This window comes from Acomys minous (genome assembly GCF_964271855.1).
Source record: "Acomys minous genome assembly, chromosome: 13".
In the NCBI taxonomy this organism is placed as follows: Eukaryota; Metazoa; Chordata; class Mammalia; order Rodentia; family Muridae; genus Acomys; species Acomys minous.
This window is the reverse complement of record NC_140495.1, coordinates 56,970,023-56,990,035: the sequence shown is the minus strand read 5'-3', so window position 1 is coordinate 56,990,035 and position 20,013 is coordinate 56,970,023. Positions and strand designations below refer to the sequence as shown.

Below are 20,013 nucleotides of genomic sequence, written 5' to 3'. Positions count from 1 at the left end.
AGGGCGGATTTGGTGTCAGGGGAAACGGCTTGATAATGGAAACAGCTTGGTCACGTCAATTCCACCAGTTTCTTGGGAGGAAACAGGATCTAAATTTAACGGCCTTCTAGAAGATTGGGTTTGTTTTGTTTTAGAGGACTCCCTAGCGATTCGGTTCCAGTTTTCGTTGTCTCCGTAGCAATTTGAAATTGTCCCAGGTCTGAGAGCAGAGCTGTCACCCCCATGGGGGGGGACTCTCAGGGGGGACGTGTTCTTCCTCAGATAGCAGGCTAAAAGTAGAACTTCTGTGGTTTGCGAGTGTAACAGCAACTGTGAAAGGAGGTGCTCTTCAGGGAGGACAACGTGCTCTCCAAGGCCTCTGGCCTCCCTGCAAATACTTGAGGGTGCTCCCAGGAGAGGCTAATAAGTACGTGCCCTCAGCACACCCCCACAGCCGGCCTCCCTGTTGTTTTTAATAATCCCGGCATCACAGCCGCAGGCCTCCCTTTATTTCAATGTTAATGAAGATAATTCCCCAATGGAGAAGGTGGAGCAAAGCTGACCAGCTCATATAAAGCAGGTGCCAGCGACCTCCTAAACACTTGTGCTCTGCCGCCAAAGCACGCCTTCAACTTCAGTTATTGTGGCAGCTTACTCCTAAAACGCCTGTCTCTAGAGATTTGCCTCTCTCTCCCCTCCCTCCCTCCCTGCCTCGTGGTACTGAGTGTAGTGGCTTTCTAGGTGTGGACTAGCTACAGGCTGTGACAACTTCTTTAATTTTGTTAAAAAATACAATGTACTGTGATCATTTCCACCCTGCACCCCTCTCTTCTTGCAGGGCAGGAAAGACCTCCTGCCTGAAGATGGCCCATCCCCCCTCTTCTTGCTTTCTGGGGTGCAACAGTACTCACTCCTGACCAGGCATCCTGCCTGTGTTAATAAACTCTGATAGTTTAAACTCTTCTTCCTCTGTCCCCTCTGAGTTTAGTTTATGGTTCTGGTTTGTCCCCATTGATTCCTTCTTCCTCCTTCTAACATCTGGCGGAGGCACTTCTGTTTCCTCTGCCAGGCATTTCCCGGACCGCACCCCATCCCTCCGGCTTCCTCTGTGAAGACTTCCCAGCTTGCCAGCCTCGTTCTCCCCTGGATCTTTTCTAGAAAATTAGCCATTTGTCTGCAGGGCACACACCACTGGTGCCCACTTTCTGTTAGCTAGCCCTCACTACACTGACAATAGACAGGTGTGTGCATTGGCTGTGGTTGTGGCTAAGGTCTCTACTTCTGAGAAGAGCCCCCACAGGATGCAAGGGGACCCCAGGTCTTGGATGCACTCCTCTTTGCTCTCTCTCCAGGTTGGGTAAAGGCAGATTATAGTTTGAGAGGTATTAATTACATTTTCTTATGTTGTGTTCTCAACCTGAACAGAAACATTAACTTCAAAATAAGCAGAATCTGGAAATAGTATCCTATCCGGGTCATCCTAGCACCTTGAAGGCTGAGGCAGAACAGTTAGTTTCAGGCCAGCCCGGGTTACATGGTACATCAGAGTAGATGCATATGATAGAGAAAGCACTTTATCTCACAGCCATGCAGACGAGAGAGAGAGAGAGAGAGAGAGAGAGAGAGAGAGAGAGACAGACAGACAGACAGACAGACAGACAGACAGACAGACAGGAAGAGCTTAGGATTTTGATATCCCCTTCAATGCCATCAATAACCTAACTTTCTTCCAGTAGGTCCCACTATCTCCCAACAGTACTGTGGGGTGGTAAGCAAAGCCTTGCATGTGTGTGTACCTGTGGGGGACAGTCAAAAGTCCAAACTAAACCACACCCAGGAAAGGACGTGGAAAGGCTGTATTAGTTGTCAGCACTATATAAAACAATCAGATGCAATGACGGAAAACAATGATGAACATTTATTTCTCACAGTTTCAGTGTTGTCACTGGGCAGTCTGATGTGGGATCGCTCATGAGACAGCAATCAATGCAGTAGCTTGTTGTGGTCACCTGACAGCATAGGGCTGGAGGAGACTGTTCCAAGACAGTGAAGCTAACAGGCTTTTCACACAGAGGCAGGCTGGTGCGAGACGGGAGGCCTTAGATTCCAGCAGCAAACTTTTCCAGACCGTTAAATGAACCACAAGAGCCTCTTCTCACCGAGGCCTCTCCACGAGTTCTTGGAGTATTTGTAAGTTACGGGGTCTTCCCTCAGAGCAGCGGTCCCAAAGTGTGTGATGTGAAAGCAACAACAGTAGGGCTGGAGACTGGCTCAGCGGGAGTGCTTGGAGCTCCTCCAGAGCACAGGAATTCTGTTCCTAGAACCCATGCTGGGTGGTTCACAACTGCCTGTAACCCCAGCACTTCCTGGCCTCAGCAGGAGCTTGCACACATGTGCATGCGTGCACGCATACCCACAGGCATGCATGCACACACACATACACACACATACACATACATGCATGCACGCAGTATCCATGTACACATGCAAATAAAAATAAATACTTGATTTAAAAATCAGCAATACCTTTTATTACCTAGCTCTAGATGTCACCCAGTGTTGCTTCTGTTACATTTGTGTGTGTGTGTGTGTGTGTGTGTGTGTGTGTGTGTGTGCATGCTGGTGCATATGTGTGCTTACGTGTATGGAAGCCAGAGGTTAACTTCTGTGGTGGAGATCCACCTATCCCTCCTCTTCTAGGCTGGGGTCACAAGTATGCCCCACCACACCTGAACCTGCTTTTTTATGTAAGTTCTGGGGCCAAACTCAAGTCCTCCTGCTTGCTTGCACAGTCAGCACTGACTGAGCATCTCCACAGCCCACTTCTGCTCCAGCCTAGACTGGTTCCCCTTTGTGCAGTTTCACTTACCCAAAGTCAACCCTGGCCCAGCATCAGTGGGAAATTCTAGAGATTTAAATTGCATGTGGTTTTATGGATGGATCATCATCGTCATCGTCGTCGTAGTCACCATCATCATCATCATCATCATCATCATCAGCCCTACTTTACCTCTCCACCCCTGCATTCTCTTTTCAAGCAGAATGAGAAGTCCCCCAGCATCCCACACGACCCAGCTCCCTCTTGCCTGAGGTATGGACGATCTCTTGGCAGACACCCCTGCTTGTCTGAGGGCAAGCGTACAACCAGGTTGTCACCACAGCCAGGCTTAGTACCTGTTCCAGTTACCATGTGGTTTATGGTGCTATGACAGTGCTTGTGTACACGGAACTCTTAATTTTACCGAATAAGAGGTCCCAGAGTACAAGAGGGCCCATGCTGCCGGTTCAGGCACACTGACGAGAAGCTACAAAGTGCTTCCTTCAATTTAAACGGTCCAGGTTTATTGTAGAGACACACATATTGCATGCGAAGCTGTGGGCAGTATCAGTTGTGGGGGGCGGGGACAGGGGACACTGCTGCAACTAGAAATGAACAGTAGCCTCATCCACCACGCTCGGGATGGGTGTATGCCCCACACTTTAAAGAGAGGATTGTTGAAGAATTTGTGGGCATATTTTAAATTCACAAGCCAAAATATTTGCTTTTTATTTTAAGCTATTGTCTTTTGTGTTCTTCCAGGCTCCTGTATAAAGAATATCTCCCATATACTGATGCAAAGCCAAAGCGCACGCCAGAGGCTGGCTGTTTGCTGCACGCATTTCTCCTGCTTGCCTTCTCACCTACCAAACAGGCACCCATCCTTTCCCCAGCTTGCACAGGAAGCCTTGGCTCTCCTCAAGCTGGCAGCTGACAGAGCTGGTGCGGCTGCCACAGTCCTAAGCTTACTGGAAGCTACCTAGGCCAGGGAGGGAGATCTTCAGGGCTGTTGACCGTCAGTCTTAATACAAGGGCTGTTTTGAGAAATGCGACCACTCAGATAGATGGAATCCATTGCTGGCCATGCTGGGAAATGCAGAGTGTGTCGTTGGTGCTGTTCAGCATTAATCAAAGGACAGGCTTGGATGGGGCTGGGAAATTTCCATCCATCAAGACTCCTGTCAGGGAGATGATGCCATTTGTTTGGAAGAGGCTCTCTGTTGGTTACTTGGAGTGGCACACGTGTGTAGATGGCCTGATGCTCTTGAGGCAAACAAGGGAGATTTGTCCTGCTATACAGGACTGAGAAGATAAAGAATGCTGTCTCTCTTCACACGCACACAACTATGATGCTACCCCACATGTTTAATGGGCACCATCAAGACAAAGGCTGTCAGGTGTGGGGCTAGGAGAACATCTGTAATCCTAGTGCTAGGAGCTGAGACAGGGGGATCCCTAAAGCTTGCTGGCTAGGCAGCCTAACCAACCAGCACCAGAGAAGTGATAAAGAAAGGTACCCTGTATTGACGGAGACCCCTGGTTACCATATGCACACATGTGCATTTGTACCTCGACACATGTACACACACACACAGAGAAACAGAGACACACACACATACACACACGAGACACACACAAGGATGTCATGTGCACATGGAATTCTACATACTGCTGAAGAAACCACCTTCTGGGTTAAGACAGCAACAATCATAAAAAATGCAGGAGTCCCAGGTATAGAGCAGAATGGGGGAGCAAAATGCCCAAGAATTGTGAAAGCTTTGGGTTTTCCCAGGCATGAAATGTGCTGTTATCTTCCTGGATTTTACCTAGATCTTTAAGTTGAAAAGAGACCACAGACTCAGTGAATGTGCTGTGGACTATTAGAGTAAAGAACCAGCCTGCTTCCCTCTCGGGCTTGAAAGCCATCTAATAGCAAAGGCAAACTAGGTTCATGTCTGTTTATGATTAAGCCTCTGTTTCTCATGGCCTGGGCTCTGCCCCACCTGTAGCCTTAAGTGCAAATGGCTCTATATTGTCTGTTCCAGGAACAGCAAACACGTCTTTTGTTTCAGGACTAACTATGACTAACTTGTTTGGCTTACATTCAGCTCCTATAACCCCACCCATTTGCCCACCAAGCCCCACATTTGGAAACCCCCTACCCCAAGCTATAAAAACCTTGTCTTCCTTAGGTCTGATGCTGACCTCTTGAACCCTGCCGCAGGTGGAGGCAGCCAGCGTGCACTTGACCAGTTTGTCCTTATCACACACGACAGGCAGGCTGACCATGACCACCACTAATTGGATCAGAACACAGGGCCCCTGTGGAGGCAGAGGCAGGCAGAACTCACTGTGAGTTCGAGGCCAGCCTGGTCTACAAAGAGACTCCAGGACAGCCAAGGCTACACAGAGAAACTCTGTCTCGAGGGGGGTGGGGGGAAGTCTTAAAAAATGTAGGCCCTGAATGCCTTAGCTTCAGTGTCCTCCTCTGTGCAGCAGAAATAAGTACTCACCCCATGGACTGAAGAGAGGGTTGTGAACAAAGCAGCTGACGGTCACCACCCAGCAGCGCCCTGTCCTCCTTCCTGGAAGCGACTCCCCTGAGGCAGTCGCCATGTTGTCACCACTCCAGGCTTCTAGATCACCGAGACGTGGCCGTTCTCCAGCTCTTCTAGAAGAGTAGAAGAGGCCAGTCTCCACATGGAGGGTGGCATTATGGGATGGCATCCCTCCTACTCATTCTCCTAGTGCCCTGAAACTGACAGCCTCTGTCCACCTCACCCTGAGACACAGAACAGCCGTGTCTGTTTCATCAAACCCAAACCACAGCTTTTTGATCTTACGGTGAAACCACTGCCTCCACAGGGCTCCTCTGAAATGCTCCGCTGGCCGGAGGAATGATGGTTTTGGGTGAGCGCAGACAAATGGATTTTTCTCTAGTTAAAACTATTCCGGCTGAGGCTTTAGCGTTCTTGTTCATGTTCTCTAAGACAATGCCATTAATAAATCAATTTGGCTGGGGAAAGAAACTGCCCCACGCTCTTTCAACAGAGGCAGATGCAATAAAATCGCTAACAGTACTAACAGCTAGAAAAGGAACTTTCATGAGAATGGAAAAATAGACTAAAAGTGGCAACTCTTAGGAGACATAAAATCAAGTTACAATACAACGTATCGTGATGTCGGACTAAGTTTGAGTCTAGCTGAACTAACTCCCATGGAGGATCTTGTGGAGAGAACAGACTGGAATTGTTTTAAAACAACTAAGGAACTTTGAGATCCCAGCTTTTTTGTTCTAGCCCAATTTTGCCACATTCTGCATTCCTTACTAATGTGCCAGTGAGCAATATGCAGGTTGGATTAATGAAATGCTATAAAAATATTGATTGCATCCTGCTTATATTTATTTATTTTTATTTACTTACTTTTAAATTTCTGTCAATTTGAAACAAGCCAGGGTTGCCTGGGAGGAGGAACCTTTAATTGAGAAAATGCCTCATTAGCTAGCACATCATCAAGCCTGTAAGGGAATATTCTCTTGCCCAGCTCACTTCCTAGTGGACATCCCTGGGCAGATGGCCCTGGGCTATAGAGGAAAGCAGGCTGAGGAGGAGCAAGCTGGAGAGCAGCATTTCCCCATGGCTGTGTTTCAGTTTCTTCTCCGAGTTCCAGCCTTGGCTTCCCTGAGTGGACCGTGACCTAGGGTGTCTAAGCCAAAATAAACCCCTTCCTCTCCAAGCTGCTTTTGGTCACGATGTTTATCACAGCAACTGAAAGCCAACGGAGACAGACAGCCTTTATGAATTTTATACTTGTACAAGGTTATGATGCACAGAGCAAACGAGGGCAAAAACCCTACATATTCTTCTTTCTTTCCAAAATGAACACCAATGTTTCGTTTAAACAGTAAAAACCAACAAACCAAACCCCCAAAACTCAAACTCCCAACCAAGCCAGGGTTTCCAGTGGAGTTGTAGGTTGTAGGTATTCCACTCAGTATTGGAAGATGTTCTCTGTGAGAAAAAATAACATTTACACACAAAGCAGTAACATCTTTGAAACCTTTTATTAAACAGGCAATGCAGTGTGCAGTGGTTCAGGACACAGGTGCCTAGTGGAAAAGTTTAAAAATTATTTTTGGAAAGGGTCTAGGAATTGACAGACCTTGCCACATCCCTCTCGGGGCGGGTTTCTTCAGGAACCTGGATCAGTAGCAGCTATTGTACCTTTGTAAAGGACATCCCTGTTTTACCACAAACATCATGCCTGTTAGTAAACGTGAAAGACGGGACAGTGGTCCATGGCAAGAAGGTGGCCAGAAGTGACAGCGCAGACCTGGAACTCAGGCAGTTCCTGCTCTCTTCTTAAAGGGCACTCAACATGGGCGTCTCTCTTCAGTTCCATTCACTGCCTGTCTGGGGCCTCTTTGCCACAGGGACCTTAAAGGCTCACACTGATACCTCAGCACAGGAGTGCGCCCCTGGATTTTTACAGCGTTCTTGCCGCAGACCCTCTGGCCTAGCACTGAGGCTGGTCCTCTCTGTTCCGCCCGGCTCCCCTCTCTTCCCGGAGCACATCATAATCCGTTGATAAAAATCAATCTTAAGTTTCATAGTCTGTGTGCCATGAGTTATTGGCAGTTTTAAAACTAAGTGGCCAATCAACGCAGTGGACATCCTTCATCAGCAGGCTGCCAATCTATTTTATGATTTGGGGCATGTCACTCCAAGCTTGCGATTTCTTTCTGGCGAGTTCCATCCAGGATGGCTGATCTGTGCTAGCGTAGCTGGCTCTCTTCAGCTGATGCAACTCCTTCTCTGCCGTGGCCACAGCCTGAGCTGCTGGAAGAGAGAGAAAACAAACAAAAGCAGGAGACGGGATGGGGATTTTCACTAAGTCTCTCGTGTAGCTTTAAATATATGCTACGGTCTCCACCGTGTTCCAGAACACACAGTCTGTTAATATGTAAATGTGCGAAGATTTTAAGCATCGAGTATGGAGCGTATATTATTAAGAGAGCCTTGCAGCAGGCTTAGATGGTTCTAGAGGCAAAGTGAGTGAAGAAATGTTCACTGTGGTCTAACCACAGGACTTGGAGGCGGGCTGCACATGGGAGGGAGCCTGACACCTTCACAGCCACCCACTTAAAGATGGCTAGGACAGTAAAATCTTTGTGTCACTAACTACAATGCAAAATAAATAAAAATTTAAAAAGATGCTACCTCTGGGGATGTCACTCAGTAACAGCATATTATCAGTGTGCAGGAGACCCTGGGCTCCATCCCCAGCATCACTGAGAGAGAAAACAGACACATGCTACCACAGCGAGCTCATGTTCAGAACCGGCAGAGAAAGGAGCCCGTATTTTATGATTTCATGTTCCCCAAAAAAGCAAATCTTAGAGAGACACCAAGTAGGTTAGTGCTAGGCTACAACAAGGGAAGGGTACGTGATAAGTAGGTGTGTGGCTTTTTTCGGTGGGAGGGGGATGCTCTATTCTTAGATGGCCACCATGGTGTCAGGACGCTACAAATCCACATGATCTACTGAAGCGCACTGAATTTCAAGTGGGCGAGCTACGTGATGAGTAAATTCCATCTCAATAAAAGCTGCATTAAAAAAAAAAAAGACAGCTCAACATCGCAAAGTGATTCACCAAAGCAAACTGCAATTGCAGGAAAAATCTGGTTCCTAACAATACCAAAGTGCTTGGAAATACAAGCCAAATCTCATACCCAAGTTCTGATGGGACAGTGAGATCCCTCTCTGCAGTCCCTCCTTGAGGCTCAGCTTTGACCCCTGCCTTGGGGTCACAGCAGGCTTGGCGGGAGTCATCAGGAAAGATTTACTTCGGACAAAGTCACCCTGCTTCACAGACTCCTATGGAGACACAAAAATGGCACATGCTGTCCAAGCGTACAGACTCAGAGGCGTAAACACCACAGTGACTAGATGTCCGTCCCGTCGCTGGCTTTCAAGATGTCTCTCCCAAGATGAACCGTGCTGCCGCTACTTTCTAGGAAGCGCTCTGAGCACCAGCTCACCGATGTCACCCGTCAAAATGACATGGAGCCTCCTCCCTTCTCCCTACAACACAGCCTCAGCCCCAGGTGGTTAGACAGCAAGGATTCTATGCGAAGGCCAAATGAATTTGGTTTGGAAATCGTTTTGTGGCGTTGTGATGACACACGGTATAACGGCACAAGCTGAAGTGGGCTAACACTTCCTTTTTTAATTTCCCTTCCTCTGTACGGCGTGAGGATACAACTGAGGATTGCACTAGCAGAAAGGGAGGCACATCCCAGCGCAGGGCAGGCTCCCTTTGCCACGCAGCAGGACCCCACTTACCATGCCGGGTACTAGAAGGACAGGGTCTGCTTCTAAGCACAGATGTTGGGGCTGGTGAAAGCTATTTTCAGTTGAATACAACACACAGCCCTGGATTCAGGCTGTGCAGTCCCAGGTGAGGACAAAGGGATGCCAGCAGGCAGTGCCTGGAACAGGGTTCATTTATCACCGCACAATGAGCTGACATGGAGCCAGTGACAGTGTTAACGCATCTAAGGGGAGACATTGTTTTAACTATCTTCAATTTTTCCAGAGGCTGAGCTGCTGTGTTGTTGCCTAGGAGCCCAGAGGAGAGGCCTGTCTCCACTGCATTCCTGACAGCCCACACAGGCAAGGAACAGGCAGATTGCTCCTCTGTGGGGCCTAGAATCTGGCATACTGCCTTTGCCTCATTGGTCGCCAAGCGCATGTCAGCAGTCACCATGTCAGCGCAGTCTCTGTGATGTTCACACAGGACCTCTGTGATCATAGCAGTACCTGACCCCACCACACCCTGAACAGCACAGAAAGGGTTAACTGAGCCCTTGGCACCTTGGCTTGCTTTCCGGTCTCTGTCTTCAGGACCCGTGCCCCAGGCTTCTCTTCCTGACTGACAGGCAGGTCTGGGGGGCCTCTTCGCTTCTGCCGGGCCATGGTGATCCAGGGTGGGGTGGCCTGCCCATCAGCCCCAGGGCCTGTAGCAGCAGGAGGCTGACCCTTCTCTGCGATAAAAGGGACAAGGTTAGATAGACCGTCCCTCGGCCTCTCTTAGGTCCCATGCCCAGCATCTCTCCCAGGCAAGGGGCGCTGTATTGCTTGAGGTGGGGCTGAGGAGCTGAGTCTAGGAGAGACCCCACATCCCCTTACCCCCGACCACAGCCTCTCTGATGCCCTTATTTCTCTTCTTCTGCAGACTTTAGTTTTTCTAAAGATGCCTTAAATAGGTTATCTCCTCAGGTCTGAGCCACCAAAAAATGAAATGTAACTGCCACCCCAACATGCATTTTAAAGCTAGGTTCTACCAGGGCATTCTTTCTGCATGGAGGGAGAACAAAGGTGTGAGCAAACACGGTGCCTTTGACAGAGTCTTCGTTTGGGACCAGCGCTGCTCCCCCACTCCTGATTTACTCGCTGTGCGCAGCCCATGCCAGTCCTAGCCACATTCCCTTTGTGAGATGTGATGCCATTTCTTTTTTAAAAAACTATATTTTATTAACTTATTCATATTACATCTCAGTTGTTATCCCATCCTGTGTATCCTCCCGTTCCTCCCTCTCCCCCATTTCCCCTTTCTCCCCTCCCCTATGATGCCATTTCTAAAGCCACTTCATGCTTCGTTCTGTCTTCACCTGACACAGGAAGTGCTGCGGGCCTGCATGTTTAATACAGACTATGTTTCTTTTCTCTTGCTGTCCACAAAATCTTTAGAGGCTCTCTCTGGGATTTCTTTTCTTTTCTTTTCTTTTTTAATTTAATTAAAACAGTTTAAAAAAATTTATTCACTTTGCATCCCAATTGTAGGCCCCTCCATTGTCTCCTCCCGGTCCTACCCTTCTTCCTCCTCCTTCCTCCCCCTCCCCTGGTCCTCAGGAAGGGGAGCCCTCCTCCCCTATCACCTGACCCCAGCCTCTCAAGTCTTATCCAATCTGCTTGTGTCTTCTTCCTCTGGAAGTGATCAACTAGTGAGCAACAGAGTCCATGTCAGAAGCAGCCCCGACTCCCCATATTAGGGGACCCGCAAGGAGACTGCTGCCAATCAGCTACATCCAAGCAGAGGGTCTAGATTTTTACCAAGCACAGTCCTTGGTTGGTGCATCAGTCTCTGAAGTACCCAACCCCCTCCTCCCAGATTTGTTGGCTCCATTGGGCCCCGTGTGGAGCTCCTGACCTCTCTAGGTCCTTCCATCCCCCAACTCTTGTACAAGACCCCTACACTTCACCCTAAAGTTTGGCTGTGAGTCTCAGCATCTGCTTCAATCCGTCCCTGGGTGGAGCCTTTCAGAGGAGCTCTACGGTAGGCTCCCGAGCCAAAGACCCAGAAATGAACCCACACACCTAGGGACACTTGGTTTTTGACAAACAAGCCAAAACCATACAGTGGGGAAAAAGATAGCATCTTCAACAAATGGTGCTGGACTAACTAAATGTCTGCACGTAGAAAAATGAAAATAGATCCCATATTTATCACCTGGCACAAAACTAAAGTCCAAGTGGATTAAAGACCTCAACATAAAACCAGACACACTAACTCTGTTAGAAGAAGTGGGGAAGAGCCTTGAACTCATCGGCACAGGAGACAACTTCCTGAACAGAACACCAACAGCTCAGGCTCTAAGATCAACAGTTAATAAATGGGACCTCAGGAAACTGAAAAGCTTCTGTAAGGCCAAGGGCGCTGTCAACAGAACAGACTGGGAAAAGGTCTTCACCAAGCCGGTTTCTTTTTTCTTAAAGGGTCCTCTTTGCCACCTCCTGTCATACCTTTACCCTTAGTGGACAGGGGTTCCCCCCAAGTTCTCATTTTGCTTGTCTCACCCCCCCATCCCCCCATCCTCCCACCCCCCCCCCATCCCACTGAGGCAGCTGCCTCACACGGGAACCAATGGGAGCTTCTCTCTGGGTTTCCACTTCATTCTCTCAGCTAACAACATATTCTGAAGAGTTCTGGTAAGACTAAATTCACAACCAGTCTCTCACCTCCTCACTTCTCAGTGTGAGGTAGCTAGCCCTCCAGCCACCTCTTAGGCCAAAGGCACAAAACAAGGTTCTGGTAAATTCTTAATGCCATACACTTGGATAATTTCATTTGAGCATGGAGGGGGATGGGAAGATAAGCTGTTAAGAGCACTGGCTGCTCTTCCAGAGGGCCCGGGTTTGAGTCCCACGTGTGGTTCACCACCACAGGGGTTATGTCACCTTCTTTGACCTCTGTAGGTACACACATGGTGTATAAACATGCAAGCAAAACACTTGTACGCATAAATTTTTAAAAATTAAAAGAAACAAGCAGAAAAGTTATATGGGACTGCACGGAAGAGGGATTGGTGTGAGGTCACTGAGGGAAGCAGGGGTCTGAGGCTGCCCAGAGGATGGACCAAACCCAAGGCTCATACCTCGGGGGGCACTGCTGTGACAACTTATGTTTTCTTTCCTGGTCTTTGCATGGAAACTGTGGCCTCGCACACAAAGCAACTATGTTAAGCTTGGCAGGAAGTAATTTTTTTTTCTTTCCCTGTATCAGGAGTGTGCCCCAGATTTCCATTCCAAGCAGAGGGGTCACCCCTGAGTTGCCCGTCTGTAGGGTGGCAATGTCTCCACCTGTACCAGTGTGTGCCCGTGTTTCCATGTCCACATGCTGACCCACAGGAGTAGGTGAACCCTGCAGCTGCGCCAGGCAGTGCCAGGATGAGACAGGGGACTTATGCCAGCAACTCCACTACGCACTGACCCAGGCTAAGCTCCCTCACCAGCCATTTCTTTCCTTCTTGTTTCCTATATGCGCCCCCCCCCCCCCGCAACTTGGACACTTCCCACAATACCAAGCCTTGGGGATGCCGCACCCTCTGCCCCAAGTAAGTATGGGCAGAGCTGGGTGACAGGTCTGTGACACAGGCCTGACTGACTATGATCTATGCCCTCACCCTCTGCTCTGAGTCTGTGCTCCACCTAGGCTAGGGAAGGCTAGAGAGGCAGTGGGAAGCATACGGCAGCCTTCAGGGGCCGAGGAGTTTGTAAGTGATCCCCCCCCCCCCCGCCCCCACCACTTAAAGCGTTAACTCTCAGGGTCAAGGTTGCACCATCAAATCTTTTCTGTGTTTAAATCTGCTCAGAAGGTCAGCCCCAGAACACTGAGCATGTGTCAATTCAAATAAAGCCAGAGGCGAACACTCCTTTATTTGTCATCCTTCCTCAATAGACAGACTTTAGTCTCCTGGGGATTTAGTTAAATACTTGTGACATTTTAGTTCCTCTTCCCTGAAGGACAAGGGCTTTAGGTTGCCAAGCATGCCTAGGTCTGTAACTGACACCCCCATAAACAGCCACGCATTTCTCTGACTGAACACCAGAAACCACTTGTTGGACCTTTGCTGAGGGCCGGGGAGGGGCTGACTCCCCAGAGAGCTGCCAGGGAACAAACAGCTGAACACTTCAGAGGGCAGGGGTGGGGAGTGGGGAGCTCACTCCCAAACAGCCCCACTGCGTGGTGGGGAAACAGCTTGTGAGCTGAGGAAGCCATCACTACGCTATAAGGACAGGACTCCACCAAGGAGCAGCTGATAAAATGGTTTGTTTGGTTTTTTTTTCCCTCAAAATTCCTTCCTTCCCTGTAACATTCTCTCTTCCCTCAAGATCTATTTGGGGAAAACAGACGTAAAAGTGTTAATCCTCAAGACAGCCTGTCCTGGGGCTGCGTTTACAGCCTCAGCCTAGCAATGTGCTAGCAATGTGCCCTGGGTGCACTGCTACACCCTGTACACCCTGAAAGAGGGTGTGTAGGTATGAGTGTAGAAACTCCACAAGATGACCCGCTTCTCTACCTCCCACATGTTTGTAAAGTCATCAAAGTAACCCTCCCCCTCCTCCAAACCCTAGCACGGAGCCTGTCCCCTGTCCCCTGTCCCATTCCTTGTCTCTGTCCCCCCCCCTGCCCCCCCCCCCCCGTCCTCCTTTCCATTGTGTGCTAAAGAGCCACAGGTTGCCACCACAGCTGCCATCATTGTTATTTTGTTGCCAATAAATAAATAAATAAATGTAAACACAACCACTTTATTGATTTCTGTCTCCCCATATCTTTTGAAACATGGGGAAACTAAAGCAGTGCGCTTATGACTTAGCTTATGGACGTCTGTGACTTAGCTATCTGTATTTAGAAACTCTACAAGGAGCCACCTCCCCCAAGTCCTAACCACTGAGCCATTCCGGGGACGTTCGGCCCACAGACGGCACACACTTTCCCTCATTTTGATTTACTCATTTTTTTTCTTGATTTTGGGGGCTTATTAAAATTCAAACTTAGCCGGGTGGTGGGTGGTGGCGCACACCTTTAATCCCAGCACTCGGGAGGCAGAGGCAGGTGGATCGCTGTGAGTTTGAGGCCAGCCTGGGGTATATAGTGAGTTACAGGGCAGCCAGGCCTACACAGAGAAACCCTGCCTCGGAAAAACAAAACAGAACAAACTGTACTGTTCAAATTGTACTGTTTGTTTGTTTTGTTTTGTTCCAGAAAGAATCCTAGAAGTGACCAGCTGAGGGCATGGGGGGGTGAAACGCAAATGCTGGGCCGCACCTCACATGACACCTGGCACAAAGCTGAGCCTGGAGGCTCAGAGCTGTCAATCACACAGCTGTGGGCGGGAGGCAGTGAGCTGCAGGACGTGAACACCAAGGGCCCCTGCTCTTTGGCTGAGAAATTTAAGCCGGTGTTTTGGTCCGGGCAAACTCGAACAGAGTTAGCACGATGTCTTCACTTCCTAAAATCTTGGTGTGTGTTGTCCTTCTTGAAGCAACAATTTGTATGTGTGTGCGCACATTCACGTGTGAGTGTGTGCCTACAAGTTCATGCCAGGCCAAAGGTTGACAGGAGTGTCTTCTTCAATCTCTATGATTTCTATGTGCCTTAGTTTCTGAGACAGCGTCACTCATCAGCCAGCCAGACTACGCTGGCCAGGGAGCCCCAGAGGGCCTCCTTTGCCCCACCCCCACCCCCAGTGCAGGGAGAGTAGGCTAAGGGGGAGGGGGAAGGGCGGGGTGGGCTCTGCGGAGTCAACTCAGGCCCTCATGCCAGTGAGGCAAAAATACTTTAGCTGACTGACATCATCTTCTCAGCGCCTAAACTGTCCTTGCAAGACTATCCACAGCTGCTTCCCAGGTATCGAAGGCTTCCCTAGGGAGGAAGAGGCCTGAGTGGGCGGACCAGCAATCACGTCTCCCAAGGGGGTGAAGACGGGGGGGGGGGGGGGGGGGACGGGACGGGACGGGGACGGACACACACCGTACCTCAATACTCCAGTAAACAGCGCACAGCCCTGTCTGCTTGTTTTAGGTCCCCAGCTACTGTTCTGATTTACATGTTGGGCGTGGGGACTACAAGCAGATGCAAAGGGGACTTCTGGGGCAGACATGGACAGATACATCGCCTCGTGTTTGCTTCCAGCACGAAGAACTTCAGCTCTGTTCTGAAAGCTTTCATTGATCTGTTTATCTGTCCTGGCTCACAGACAGATCCTGGTCAACACACTCTCTCGGTTTTCAGCAGCCACTGGGCAACCTAAAAACAGAACTCAGGCTTACAGTGCCTGCCGCAGCTTAATCTAAAAATCCTGAGCCTTCTGAAAGCGGCCAAGGGCTTTCCACAAAGCAGGCTCCCACGTAACACAGAACCCTGTGCTAGACTCCAGTGAAACCACCAGTCAATGCCCATTGCTCGCCAGTTCCCTGGATGAGGGCACTCTCCTTCCAGAATGCATTTGTAACCTCAGATCAGATGCTTCTGAGATTATCTGGACACACGCATTTGGCCGGGGGAAAAAATCTGAGTTCCTTCGTGCCCATGTTAACAGATGAGATACAACAGGAGGACATTCAATTCCTGCACTGTATACATTTCCTCTATGTGGTCTCTTTAGTGCCACACATTTGAGCTGTGTGTGTGCGCGTGTGCGTGTGCATGTGTGTGTATGTAGCCCAGGTGGGCCTCACACTCACTGAAATCCACCTGCTGCAGCCTTCCAAGTGCTAGAATTAAAGGTCCCACCTTGTATTTCCCCTAACTTTGAAATTCACTGCTCTGCCCAAAAAGTGTGTATGGATTTTCTACACCTATATTATTTTTCAATATAAAGTACGTACAAACAAGGGGATGTAGGCTCAGTTTTCTTAACAAATATATTTTATTACAAACTTATTAAACTAGAGTACATCACTTATAACCCGACTAGCCTAAACAAAAGGAAAAGGAGATTAAAGAATACAACAATGAAACTGTAAGGATATCAGTTCTGAGGAACGATTCTCCTGGTGTAATCACCAGGATTTCCTTTGCAGGAACCTGGAGCAACCAAAACCTGGAACCTCAGCCCTGAAGCCTTCCCTCAAGTGGTTCTCTCTAGGAGCATCTTGAAGTGGAGCAATGAACAGCCAAAACTATCCCAAGTCTCCAAAGGCCCCGCCTCCTGGTTTTGGCTCACATTTATATCTCCTATCAGAATTTGTTCAAGGATGTTTTTCAGTTGGTTAACAACCAATCTCCTCGACACGGTGGCTGACTTCTAAGGGAATAAACATCACCTGATCTCTCATAAGTCTTTTTCTCATCCTCCACTTGTGACCTAAACAAACAACATGTTTATCTTTCCTTCAAGGGGACTCCAGGGGCGGCCCAGGAGGTAAACTGTCTACTGTGCAAGCATGGGGACCTGAATTCAGATCCCTAGTTCCCACATGAAAAAGCCAGATATGGTGTCACGTGCTTAAAATCCTAGTGCTAGGCAGGCAGAGACCGGATGACCGCTGGAGCTGCTCACAGCTGGTCTTGACCAACTGGTCAGTTCCAGGGTCAGTGACAGACCCACTCTCAAAAAATAAAATGGAGAGCAACCAAGGGAGATGCCCAATATCTGCCTCTGACCTTCGAGTGCACACGCACACACGTGTACATACACAGTACACAGGGACACAAACACATGCATATGACACATAAACACACAAAAGTAAATAAAAACTGGGGGAAACAAGTAAGAGCCTCTGGACTCACTAGGTGCTAGACATGGGTCGGGAAGATTCTAGCTTCCTGTCCACATGGAGAGATAGGGTGGGCTCAGAGCTGCTTCCACAATGGAGCGAGGAAGGGCATCCGAGGACTCTGAAGGAAGTCTCCTCCCTCACTTTTCAATCTCTTTACCCCTCAGCCTCCAAGGCACCCTGGGGCCCCCCGTCCACTTGCCTTTCTGATGGCTGTCCCTTTGACTACTCCCTAGCTCCCAGGGAGATGGCTATCGTGTCTAAAATCTCTTTCCAAGCCTCAGGCAAGGCCACAGGGACCACATTGTCCTCCTCCGTCCCTTCCTCTCAGGCCAGGAGGCACAGCCAGGGGCCCCTTGCTTGACTGCTTCTTCAGTCTCAGGCTTCTTTTTTAAAAATATATTTATCATTTATTTTATATATATGAGTGCTCTGTACACACACACACACACACACACACACACACACACACACACACACACACACCAGAAGAGGGAATCAGATCCCATTACAGATACTTGTGAGCCACCATGTGGTTGCTGGGAATTGAACTCAGGACCTCTGGAAGAGCAGTGGGTGCTCTTAACCGCTGAGCCATCTCTCCAGCCCCGGCCTCAGACTTCTATTGTGGTTTTAATTCCCATCCACAACCCAAACTCACCTCTGCTTGACCTACACAGCTTCTCTAACAGTCTTCAAACCCAGAGACAGGGTGAAGGAAAGCCTCTGGATGTAGGTAGAGGCACTTGCTGCTAATCCTGAAGACCTGACTTAGACCCCGCCCCCACACACCTCAGGACCTAGATGCTGGAAAGAAAAAAACAGCTCCCAAAGTTGTCCTCGCTCCCCCCCCCCCACATATGCACCATGAGACACCTGCCTGTAAGTGTATATACACACACATCAAATAACTAAATTATCATGATTTCTAAACGCCTTTGTCACTCTCAATGGTCCTGGCTTATATATCCAGGATGTCAGAGAGCTGCAAGGACCCGACTAGTTCTCCGCCCTTTGTGTGGCCGCTGGTCTCTGTAAGGTACTCCGCACTTTTTCCTTTGCACAGGGCACACCTTCAAGCTGGAACCCACAGAAGGAATTTTCTGTCTTCACAGCGAAGGGCCTACTTTGTCCCAGTCTGTTGCATTTCAAAGTTCTCCTGCCCAGAGGTCAAACTTGCTGAGAAGGTGTTTACAAAACAACAAATGACTCATATCTGGGCAAGATACGTGGCGTGAAGCCAGGAACCTGGTCAGCCATGTGCGGGCACATTCTCCTGGGGCATCCTGAGGGCCAGGTGCCTTGTCAGGATCTCTTCCTCGCTCAAGGCAAGAGCTTGCTGCCCGATGGCTAGCCAGGCAAGACCGGCAAGCATCTCAGACTGGCCCAGCCCAATGTCTACACCTCACAGTGGGGCACCTGGGAGCCAAGATGTGTTGGGGTGTGTGTGTGTGGGGGGGGTGGCGGGGGTTGCTAGGCCCAAAGGACAATCTTTTTTTTTTTTTAACTGCCACCAACTAACTGTGCAATTAAAACTAGTCTCTCAGGCCCAAAGCAGCGTCCCAAGCCCAGCTCTCAGCCCAGAGCCAGCAGGTCCCTGTCACCTGCATCAGCTAGACTTGGGATCTTGTGAGAACGCATGATATGGGGGACAATTATTTGAAAATAATTTTGAATTGCAGCAGAATAATGGGAAGACGAAAACTACTGTGTTGTGTGACATCTTCTCCCTACAACCTGAAAGACACACAAACACCCTCTGTGAGAGAGAGAGAGCCTTGCCCTCCTGACCAGTAACAACGGGAACCCCATGAGAACTGCTGCCAGTGACCAAGAAGGAGATGAGTGACCACTTTCAGGGATGACCCTTGTCTGCAGAGTGAAGATCTCCCACCTGGCACACAACTGGGTCCTCCCTCACCAAGGCTTAGCGGGTGGGTAAGGCCTCCCGACCAAAGAGGTGGTAAGAACCGAGTTCCGCTCCCCTTTACTTCTCGGAAAGGCACTGTTAATCTTCTGTCACTACAACAAAGCACTGGCTGGACTTACTCTAACTAAGGAAATATTTATTTTGGCTCAAGGTGTGTCAGGGTGTCTACGCCCACTTGGCCCTGTTTCTTCGGGCCTGTGGCAGCAGAAGACATGATGGCAGAAACCTGGGGCCGAGGAAACCTGTTCACCTCTTGTGACCCAGGAAACAAAACAGGGACAGGAAGAGACTGTAGTCCTTTTCTTTCAAAGGTTCACCTAATCTCCTTCCTGCCAAAGGTTCCTTCTACTCCCAAAAGGCTTACGAGCTGGAACCAAGTCTTCAACACGTGACACGTGGGCCTTTGAGAGGCATTCAAAATTCAAACCCTGGCAGGCATGGTGCTCAGACATTCACAAGCCTCCTCAGCATGTATTTTTCAGACCCCGACCAAGAGGCTCATGGAATAAAGTCACTTACTTGCCAAGGATCACTTGTCTAGGCTGGTTGGTCTTATTTTATTTATTTAAAAAAAAATTGTTTTTCGAGACAGGGTTTCTCTGTGTAGCCTTGGCTGTCCTGGACTCCCTTTGTAGACCAGACTGGCCTCGAACTCACAGTGATCCACCTGCCTCTGCCTCCCAAGTGCTGGGATTAAAGGTGTGTGCCACCACAGCCCCGCATGGCTGGTTGGTTTTAAATGTCAACATGTCATGACTCAGTTGAAGGACTGTCTATGTCAGGTTGGCCTGTGGATGAGCCTGTATGGGTCTTATTTGCCTTAGTGGATGTAGCACCTTCTGGTATCAGCCCAGATAAAAAGGACACGGAAGGAGGAGGATTCTTTCATTTAATTACTGGTATCAGAAACCAGTTTGGTTTAATTTCTGTGTCTCCTCCCGCCTCCCCAGCTCATGTTCCCAGTATGGACAGAGGACAAGTAGCTCTTTCGGAACCTTCTAGGGCTTCAGTGCCAGGCTGGACTCACTACTGGGTCATGGCCTCTCTGGTGCGAGCCATTGCTGGACTATTCTAGCTGCTGATGCACCCAGCCTCAAGGCCTAGGCGATTAGTAGGTTCTTGGCCTTCCAAGGGCGCTACTGCTCTTGGTGGGCTCTTGTAACCATACTGAGTAAGCCCTTAATTCCTCTAGAGACTCCCAATGCCTATGGCCACTGTG

General features: G+C 49.2%; 1 protein-coding gene across 6 annotated transcripts in view; it reads right to left on the bottom strand.

Moving 5' to 3' along the window:
• Window positions 1-6,844: 6,844 nt before the first annotated feature.
• Window positions 6,845-20,013, bottom strand: part of CRACDL (CRACD like) — a 117,897-nt gene continuing 104,728 nt past the window's right edge. For 5 of the 6 annotated variants that reach the window (XM_084753638.1, XM_084753639.1, XM_084753637.1 and 2 more), the window contains exons 8-10: window positions 9,677-9,846; window positions 8,533-8,677; window positions 6,845-7,638 (exon numbers count right to left, since the gene is read on the bottom strand). In XM_084753638.1, coding sequence (XP_084609764.1) covers window positions 7,496-7,638; window positions 8,533-8,677; window positions 9,677-9,846 — 458 coding nt within the window. In that variant the 3' untranslated portion in view covers window positions 6,845-7,495. The remainder of the gene's footprint in view (window positions 7,639-8,532; window positions 8,678-9,676; window positions 9,847-20,013) is intronic. The other variant, XM_084753634.1, reaches the window with a different exon arrangement.